Genomic DNA, 10,395 nt, shown 5'->3' with positions numbered 1-10,395 from the left:
GGCCTACATCTACTACACTGTCAAGTGTAAGGTTTTTGTACAAGATATCGTGAGCGAAATTGTCCGAGCTGCTCTTTATGTTAAGAGAAATCAGTCTGAAAAAGCAGAATTAAGTTTTCAAAAATTTAATGCTGGAGATACGGGGACTATAAAGTAAAACTACAAGGCGAAATAAACGTGTGAAATATGTTAAATGATAATAAACGGAAAGAAAGGTACATTTTATTTGTGCACCATCAATAAGACAGCAGTATCACTACAGAACAGGCATACTGCCATGAGTAAACCTATTGCAATCTGAACCGACCTTTTAACCGAATCTGTACTCAAGATGTTTTTTTTTTACTGTTTAAATTTAGCAGAAAATAGCAAGTTATCCACAGCCTGCACAGAGGAACGGTGATGAGCGTGTGTTTGATCTTATTCACATCTCTGCCACATTATCGACTATTAGAACATGATAACCTGCAACCAAAACATCATCATGGTGTCCGGCTAATAAAAAAAAGAAAAAAAAAATGACCGCAGGTCTGCCGTGTGGCTCACAGAGTGACTCATCTCTGCCGGGACTCGAACCCGGAGCCTCTGGATTAGAAGTCCAGCGCGCTATTCCATTGCGCCACAGAGACTGCGCCAGCATATCTCGGGCCTGGCACGGTTTACATACTTCACATCCTCTCATATCGCTGCTCTCTGCATCCCCGCAGCATCAGGACCAGTCTGAGCCGACATGTTGGCTCTGCTTGAGTTGACCACCAGAGGGCGCTGTTGCTACAGGCGGCGGCGGAAGATGCGTCAGGTTAGCGGGCGTACAACCGGAAGTTTGTATTCGATTGTTACAAGTATAAAAGTCTCAGTGACTACGCATAGTGTCGCAACGTGTGTTCTTAACTGAGGCTTTAATTTTGAAAATGCATCACCAGGAGGTATATTTTAATCAAACTAACTTAACCGTCGTCGCTAAAATAGCTCAACAAAGCCAAATTGTGTCTGTCGGATCCGTTTATTCCCCGTTTTCACTGTGAAATATTGCTATATGGCTAAATATGGCTATATGTATCAGGCTATGTGCGGGTGAGTTGACAAATTTAAGAAAAAAAGGAAATTATAGCCTATATGATGACATTTTGAACCAGTTCACAGAAAATAAAAACGTGTTAATAGACAGGAATAACAGCGGACGGTGCAGGACATGCCCATTAGAAATAGCAGAGTGAAAACATGTTAGGTGTAATGTACTGTATGTTGTTATTTATTTATTTTTTTTACTCTTCATAGTCATGGACTCATCGTTACAGTTCTTTCACATGTAGGTCAGCGGATGTCCTTTATGGAAATGTTGCAGAGCTCTCACTGTATGGAGTAACGCAAGTGGGGTTACACCAAGATTGCATCAGATAACCACTGACACCCGCCCCCCCCACTCCTCCTCCACCACCACCACCTGCCCTCCACCACAATGTACAGCTTCATTAACGTTATACCATCCACACTGTCTTTCTGCTTTTCATGTCAAGGTCACCAGCAAGGATTTGGTTTTCTCCCATTTCAGAGAAAGATGACAGTACGGCCACAAAGCAGAACAAAGCCTGGTGAGAAAAAGTGGCATTTCAGCCATTTTCTGAAATGCAGCTGGTGAACTGTTCCTGAAAAAGACCAGTCAGACCAGCAGAATTTAGAAACTGTAAACCAGTTTCAAAACTTGTGTTTCTGTTACGAAATGAAGACTTGTTTCGCTCTGTCTTCAAAACCGAGAAGTGAAACTTCTCTGTTTAGACAAGTAAGGAAAAGGACAAAAATTATTTAATAATAAAAACAGAGAAGCCTTTGACACTGAAACAGTAAATTCTGGAAAAATTATTTTACTGAATAAAGTATTTGTTTGGTGTTTTTTTTTTTTTACAATGGAATGACCACATTGTTGAGGGAAACTATGTGATTTATTTGCTCATTAAACTGTATGGTACATTCACAAAACTTCATTGTCTGTTAAGAGTCAAAATCCTCCAGGACATTAACATGAACCTCAGCATTAACTGATATCAACTGACCAACTAAACACAATTTTGTACAAATAAAAAATACATAATTGCAGATTTCACAGACACGGACACATCACTTAAAACCATGTTAAAGGAACAGCTCAACATGATGGGAAATGTAATGACTCTTTCTTCAAATCTTAATCCACTGTTGCTTTTTATTTCATAGCCTTAAGTAAGTCCTTAGCAAGCTCAAATGACCTGCTGCTGGCTCTGCATACATATTAATCACAGAGACGTTAGCTTGGCTTCAGTCTTATCACCTAATTCTTGGCAAGAAAGTTAACAAGCACATTTCCCAACATGCCCAGCTGTTCTTTCAGTCAGAATGCCCGATATGTTTAAAAGCAGATATGTTTTTCTTGGAATGTGATCTTAAAAAGTTAAACATATATTTCTTTTTCTGCATTCATTTAAAAGCTATGAAGGAAGCCTAGACATGGCCTCAAAACAAAAAACATTCACACAGGAAAACTATTTCAAAACTGTAAAGCACCGACATTGATATTTCAGTATTTTTGCATGAGTGTTTACTTCATTTCACATTCAGGGAGGTAATAGCTACAGTAGATGGAAACTTCAGTCTACTGTCCAATCTCAGCGAAGAAGCCTGCACTTCTTCAAACACCGTATATTCATTTTAACCTTACTTCAGTGTCTTCTGCTCAGAGCAAATGAAATTGTAACTTCACGGTGCTCCCCCACATTTCATTCTATTTATTTGATCATTTTGTACTTTCTCATAGATTGGAAAACAGAAATGTGCCAGGATAAATGTGAAATGTTAATACTATCTGGCCAGGTCAAATAATAAAAAAAGCAGCCTAATAATCAAATCAAACAAAAATATCCTATATATTTAAAAACAAACAAAAACATTTCAGCAGTGATAGTGACATCATTGGGACCATGGATGGCAGATGCTGACAAAGACAGCAAATAGTTGTTTTTTCTTTTTTTTTTTATATATGTAAAAGATGATGTTTCCAAATTGCTTGCTTTGTCTGACCAATAGTCCAAACATATTTCATTTACAATTAAATAAAACAAAGAAAAGCAGGAAATCCTCACACTCCTGCACAAGCTAGGACCTGAAAAGGCTTAGCAGTCATGTATTTAATGCTTGGTAGATGCTAAAACAATGAACTGATAAAAAAAAAAGAAAAAATATGTATTTGTCTGAAAATGTATTGCTGCAGAACTTCTCAGGAGGCATGGGTGTATAGATCACCACTTGCTTGATTCAATATGACTGAAATACTGAAGCAAAGTAGAGCAATAATTACATTCAGTTAAGGAGAGAAAACATGGTAATGGCAGAATCACTGTGCAAAAATATACTGGAACTAAATGATTACTTTTCCAAAAGGAGCTGCTGGTGTGTGTGTGTGTGCACATAACATGGTAATGATAAAATGTTTCTAGAGCACTGAACATTACTGCGAATTGAACTTAATGCAGAGGCATATTTGTTGTGTTCTGATATGGACCTTCAGTTCCATGTCATTTAGTGCAACTTACTTTTGCATTGCCTTTCTAAATAACAGAGAGTTCACCTTGTGAAGTTGGATTTCAGCTTCATCAGTTTGTGAACAGGGAAAGAAGTAGCTGCCACTGTTTAGCCGCCATCAGTTAAACAGCAAAAGTCTCCTTTTTTAAAAAAAATTTATTTGGGAGACTTTCATCTGCTCCAGATACGAGTTGTTACCACTGCAGCGGTGTGTCAGCAGTCTAGTCTGTTGATTTCATCACCAGGGTGATTTTACAGTTCTCTTCTTCCTTTCTGGGGACGTACAGATTGCAAACAGTGCTCTAAGAAGAAAGAAGAAATAATGACAATGTGTGAGAGGAAGTCCAACTCAGCGTGGCATTTTAAAAACAACATCATTTTTAGAAATTAAATTGTTGTGATTACTGGTACATTTGGTGAAGATGACTTAGTTGAATTTTAGGGTGTTTTATTGGCCAGGCTACAGGCCAGTCGTTTTTTTTTTATGTACAATTCTGAACTTACAGTCGAGGACAAGAGAGTGGTATCAACCTCCTCAAATGTCTCATACTACTCCTTTAGTAATTTTAGGAGACAGGACAATCAGGGAGTAAGCCCATACAAACAGTCACCTTGTTATTGTTGTCACAAATATCGCTGAGGAAGTCCCGAGGTTGTGGTACTTTGGGGAAGATTTGCTCCTTATTCCTGTAGAGTGAGAATTAAATATCAGACGCAAACAATAAAAAAAAACAACCTACAATCAGCAGAGGAAAGGATGTAGATTAACATACTTCCTGTAACACAGAAAAATCAGGGCTGCCAGGCCAGCAAACATCAATGGGATGACAACGGCAGCATATACCAAAGCATTAGGATCTTTATCTGCATCTGCAAGCAAAAACATCAGCAACGTTACGATCAGCTGAGAGTGACTCATACAGCTACAGTGCTTCATGTTTCAAGTAAGAATTTGAACTTAGAATTTAAGACCCCGATCTCAGCCTCAGGTGTGCAGAATGCATTTCTCTCTGCCATGGTCTCATTCCTATAACTACCTCTAGATGGCATCAACATTTTCAAATCCTGCACACAGTGGCTTCAAACTGCTGGACAGTTCAATTTGCAGTGAAATTCTTCAGGAAAATTAGAAAATATCAAATACCAAAGTGTTTCTCGTCACTCCATGGGGTACTGATGTGTAGACGTGAATTTTCAGCTTTAATAGCCATGCGGTACGGACACTCAGGGAGCACATCCAGCTCAGTTGATGTGCGTCCTAGTATTTCTTGAGTCTGTGAGAAAATGAAGGCACACGAGTAATAGCAATTTTACAATTAGTTGTCTACTTGAGTCTAATTTCAGCACTGTAATGGATATGACAATATGACTGAATTCCATGCAGGCAAACTATAGCCATAATAATATGAATCTTAGAAACTTTATTGCTAATATAACCACTACTGTTTCTATACTGTTGAAACTGAAAGTCCACCGATAGTGAAGGCAGAAGTGAAGGATGATACATGTATCAAAAACACTGGCTTATGCCTTCATGAGGAAGGAAATGCATTCAACAAGTCAAGTTTGTTAGACATGAGAGATATGCGGAAATGAAAACCCTGTAAATTCATCCAGATGGTTTTCAAAGTAAAATGTTAAAACTTAAATGGTGCTTTAATTTCAATATTAAGTATTCAGTAGTGAGTGAATTTTACAATTAGGTATTCAGTTCCTTCTAAGATTCAAATTATCGCAGCTATTATTTGTGTCCATTGTATTCTTACATAAAATGAATGGACTAATCAAGATATAGCAGTAATTTAAAGCCATTACTGTTGTGTCTCTTACCTTTACTGTGGTACACTCGGTGTAATTAATTATGTACTTCACATCATCCACGCCAATGTCAAGAGGAGTCCAGCTGATTTCGAATTTATTCCCATTCTTTTTGACTGTCCACTTAAGGGGAGGTGGTCTCACTGTGCAGAGAGAGACATTACAGAGAGACATTACAGAGTAGCCATAATCCAGTCACACCCATGCCTCATCAGCACTGTAAAGCAACTGAGTGTTCTCTTAGAAATCCCCCTCACAGACATCAGTATATATTTTTTTTTTCTCTCTGGCTGAATTGTGTTTTGTCCAAAGTCAAAGTACACACACACACACACACACTCTCACAGCACAGTAAAACATGTTCATGAAAAGGACAGAGAGCAACTTCTCTTTTATCTGTGAGACTGAACGGGGAAGCACAGTGTGTTTCTACAGAACCTTCCCTCCATAGAACTCTTGATACCAAATTAGCATTGGTCAGTGAACTTGTTGCTTACCATCGTTAAAAAGATATTTCTTGAAGGTGTTCCTGAAAAATGTGTTGTTCACTGTTCCATTGAACAAGATGTCAATGCTGTGTTGGATGCTCGCCTGCAGATGACAACCGGTCCTCACGCCATCAGTGTAATTGTATGATGAGCACTCTTGCAGTCGGGGCAGGGGGGATTTGTCGTTATCAGATTTGCTAAAATTCTCTTCTAGTAATCTTGGAAGGAGAGAGAGAAAGGTGATTAACTTTCATGTTGCACACTGTTCCTGAGATCCTTAATAAAACAATGAATTAATACACTGAAAATACTTTTAAACAAGGCCAGTTTTGCAAAGCGCTATTCAATAAAGTTAAAGAAGTAGTTCAGCAGTTTGGGAAATGTGCTTATTCATTTTCTCCCCGAGAGTCTGCTGACAGCATTGATACCACTCTTGTGTTTCTGTCTTAACGATGAAGCAATAGGTTGCAGCTGGTTAGTTTACCTTAGCATAAAGACTGGAGACAAAGGGAAACAGCTACCCTGGCTCTGAATCAAACCTCTAAGATTACTAATTAACATGTCATATCTTACGGTTTAATCCAATCATTAAACAAACCACCTAATCTTTAGGTGGTGTAACTGTGTTTTGGAAGTGTAGTAACTTCCTAGAGTCACTTCTGGTTGCCTGGCAACCAAATGATAACAAGATTCCAGGAAGTCGCTGCTGCCAGCCAAGAAACAGGTTGAACTACAGCTTCTCCAGAGATTTTAACACTTAAAAGCAGCTATAACCAATGTTTTCCACTAACAATGCGTCAAATGACAATGTTAAAACAAAGTGAAAGTGAAAGTGATCTCTTGTAGTAATCCATAAAGAATTATCCCCTGAATCTGCTGCTCCTGTGTCGACTTACATTCCTCAAGTGGACAAAAACACAGTGCCAAATGAATGTGAATGTAGCTCCTTAACTAATGGAAGTTTAAATAAACAACTGTTTGTAAACAAGTTCACCATATCGACCTAAAAGGTGATGATATGTCAATTCACAACTTGTTTCTGCCGCCCATAAGTGACCAATCAGTAACAGGTGCATGTTTAAAGAAGCAGGGAGCTATGCTTCTTATTGAGTTAGGCAATAGCAACATTAACTTTCAAAAAAAACTTTTCATATTGTCTGTAAATCTCATACACAGATCAGCTGTTTATTTCATTTCTCTGTGTCTCCATGCCTTCCAGCTTTCCCACCCTGTCTGTGGCTCTCAGCCAAAGGCCTGGCCTTTCCTTCTGCAGATGAGTCAGTTAAATCATGTCACCAGTACATGGTTTCACTTTTAAAGAAAGTGCTCAGTAATTTCCTAAAACACTCTTTTTACCTTAGCTTAGAACCTCCGCTCCTCTGATAAGCGCATTGAAGCGTCCTTGGGCAAGATACTGAACCCCTAATTGCCCTGGATGTGCCCATCTGTGTGTGAATGTGTGTGCACAACGAGCATGTCAAAGTGGTAGCTTTGGGCAATAAGATATATCAGGCTTTGGATTCTTTCCACAGGATTTGTTGACTTTAGGAAAACGACTTGCAAGATTTATTCTTTAATTAAGATGATATGTATTAGTTTAAACGTATACAGAAATATATCGCTGATGATAATGTCGGAGCTACATTTTTAAAAACAAAAATAAAGCGATAACTTTCAGCACTCGATGATAAACTTCAAATATGCTTTTTCTGCTTTCGATTTCTTGTTATGCAAATGGTTCTTTGGTTATGACTGGCTTGAGATAACAGTCCACCCTATTTATTTAACACTAGATTACCAAATATGGCTTTGGCCTCACCAAATAAAAGCCCCACATGACGAACAAACAATGCCTAAGCTCAACTGACATCTGCCTGAGGCCTGGGCTGATAAAAAGCTGAGCCATTAAATGTAAGGAATTTGTCCTTGATTGATCCCTTGCTCATTACTTACACTTGGGTTCACTCTGGCTCTTATGTGAGGAAACAAAAGTTAACGGAAACCAGAACTGACCACAATGTACCAGGAAATACTGAAATACATATTGCACAAATGTACTGTGTAATAGTGAGTTTTTGTTTATCAATTGCTCAGAGACAACTTTGGATCTACAGTACTTTTTTGCAGAAGTAAGACATAAGAAAATAAAACACATACCGATAAAAAAAACCGAAAACTGAAGGATTATTGGCCGGTTCCCAGAAGCAGTATGCGTCTTTAGAGGAGTGGATGTAGCACTGCAAATTCTTCACCATCACTGGGAGGAGTAAAGATTCATACACACATATCTCAATGAACAAACAAATACACAAACATTAATCCAGTCCATATATGGTCCAAACATTTTAGCCCACATCTCTCTTTATTCAATCAAAAAGCGTTAAAGCTTTATTAGCAATAACGGTGAGCAAAATGAGATACCTGGGTAAGAGACGTTGAGGGTCACTGGGTCACTTTTCTTGTCATTACAGACAGTTTCAACAGACAAATTCAGAGATCCTCCCTCCATCACAATGTACTTTGTCCAGGAATGTGAGGGATGAAACTGAATCCACCAGAAAGAGACAAAAGACACTGAGACAACCTAGTACAGTTGCAGTCAAAAATGTAGATGAAAAAAATTGGGCCAGTATTTATTGTAATGTAGGAGCGTAATGTAGCATGAGCAAGCAAGCATTATTAGACATGCAATTCATGTAGGACAGGGGTGTCCAAACTGTCCCACAAAGAGCCGTGTAGCTGCAGGTTTTTGTTCCAACCAAGCAGCAGCACACCAGACTTGACTCATTTAATCAACTGATCTCAGTCTTCAGACAGTTGACTGGTCAAACTGTGTGCTCTTCATTGGTTGGAACAAAAACCTGCAGCCACACCGGCCCTTTGTGGAACAGTTTGGACACCCCCTGATGTAGGAGGTCTATGCCAAAATCTAGAATTTCAATATAGTCAGTAGTGGAAAGTAACTATGCACATGGACAAAAGACCTATACTTTGGTGCAACGCTTAAGTACGAGGCACTGTTACAGGTACTTTGTAGAATAAGAGTTTACATATCAAACAAATGATAAGCTTCTAAATTAGCATGTATTCTTCTTACAGACTGAACTACCCAGCAGTATATCAAGTAGTTCCTTTTTGCTCCATCCTGACCAGCTGCAACACTTAAATCCGGCTTACTCATTAAGATATTAATAATGATGAAACTTATGTATGGACAGTACTTCCTTTGTTAAACTAAATTTTTAATTTAGTCGTCTGTGCAGATAATGAAGATTGAAAGGACTTGCGTTCACAAAACTTTTCATGAACAACATGCTTAGCTTTTAGACAGGATAAAAGTTTACTTAATAGAGAAATATATGCATACTTACAATATCAAGTAGCTCGTCTTGCGCGCTGTATTTTGATCTCACTTCATATGTGCAATTTGTCAGATCTGAATGCTGTGGTGGTACCCAGGTCAACTCTGGATAAAAATCATTACCCCACTGTAGGGACAAATTTCGTGGTGGTAAGATTTGACCTTAGGTAAAGAAAGAGAGGAGACAGAGTTCTTTACAGTAATACTAATATACCCATCACATGAAACTAAACACCTCTGTGCATATGAGCGTAGTAGGATTTTCTGGATGTGATTTTAGGTGCGTCACAGTCGCGGCTTTTCATATAATAAGGTCAGTCAGACTACACCAAAGTACATGTCTACCCTCTGTCCTGAGTCTGGATTATTTCTCTGTCTCAACAGTTATGAGTCCCAGGATTTGCGTCACTACTGGGAAACACCGTTAGGTAGAACAGGCTAAAAAACAAAACTGGAAATTTTCTTCCAGGACGCAGTTAACGACGACAACAACAACAACAACAACAGAACACAACAACAACAACAAGGCAGGTGAGTGTCACGCAGCTGATATACTTACCTGCGTGGGATTCAACCATAAGAAAGAGGCAACCTAAAGCGAACAAGTCACAACTTCGAAACATCCTTTCTGAGCCTTACTCCCTGCGTTTCTTTCGCCACGGCCGTTTTGTTTTAGTTTGTTTGTGTTTGTTTGTTTGTGTGAGGACAAAACGTTTCCTTCCGGTCCCTTTCGCTTCCTAAAGCCGCGGTGCGGTGCCCAGGTCTGCGACCAGTGTTTTGTTAAAAAAGAAGACGGTGAGTGTCCGTGTTTCACAGCGACTTTCGCTTCCAGCTTCTTCTTCTAAAAAAAAAAAAAAAAAAAAAAAAGGCTGGAAATGGGCGGAGAGCTTCCTTTTTCTCAGAGAGACACGCGGACATTTACAGTAAGTGAGTTTTTTAAAAGGAGGTTATTTAAAAGGAGTATTGTTATTATTAATAATAATATTTTATAACACTGATACTCTTTCACTCTTTTAAGTCTGTAGAATAAAATCACGCTACAAAGCTTCATATTAAAGTTGGCCTATAAACGCGTCACAGGAACAATGTCCACAATCCATTATCCAACAATATAACACTTTGGTACCACCCCGTAATAAGGCCTTTTGCATTCCTTTATGAGTTATAACAACTGGT

At 38.7% G+C, this 10,395-nt stretch overlaps 1 protein-coding gene and 1 non-coding gene across 2 annotated transcripts; both read right to left on the bottom strand.

The window, feature by feature from the left end:
* Positions 1-555: 555 nt before the first annotated feature.
* Positions 556-629, bottom strand: trnar-ucu. Its single transcript has one exon. It is a non-coding gene; the product is annotated as a tRNA-Arg (tRNA).
* Positions 630-2,931: 2,302 nt separating this feature from the next.
* On the bottom strand, positions 2,932-10,015 carry LOC121176758. Its single transcript, XM_041030817.1, has 10 exons — positions 9,779-10,015; positions 9,230-9,381; positions 8,280-8,403; positions 8,016-8,115; positions 5,868-6,076; positions 5,383-5,513; positions 4,697-4,826; positions 4,326-4,422; positions 4,164-4,239; positions 2,932-3,854 (listed from the first exon to the last, which is right to left on the bottom strand). The coding sequence occupies exons 1-10, from the start codon at positions 9,840-9,842 to the stop codon at positions 3,774-3,776; spliced, it is 1,164 nt and encodes a 387-aa protein (XP_040886751.1). The 5' UTR covers positions 9,843-10,015; the 3' UTR covers positions 2,932-3,773.
* Between the last annotated feature and the right edge of the window lie 380 nt (positions 10,016-10,395).

Source organism: Toxotes jaculatrix, chromosome 23 (assembly GCF_017976425.1).
Source record: "Toxotes jaculatrix isolate fToxJac2 chromosome 23, fToxJac2.pri, whole genome shotgun sequence".
Lineage (NCBI taxonomy): Eukaryota > Metazoa > Chordata > Actinopteri > Toxotidae > Toxotes > Toxotes jaculatrix.
The sequence above is the reverse complement of the archived record's forward strand: the minus strand, read 5'-3'. Positions and strand labels throughout refer to the sequence as shown.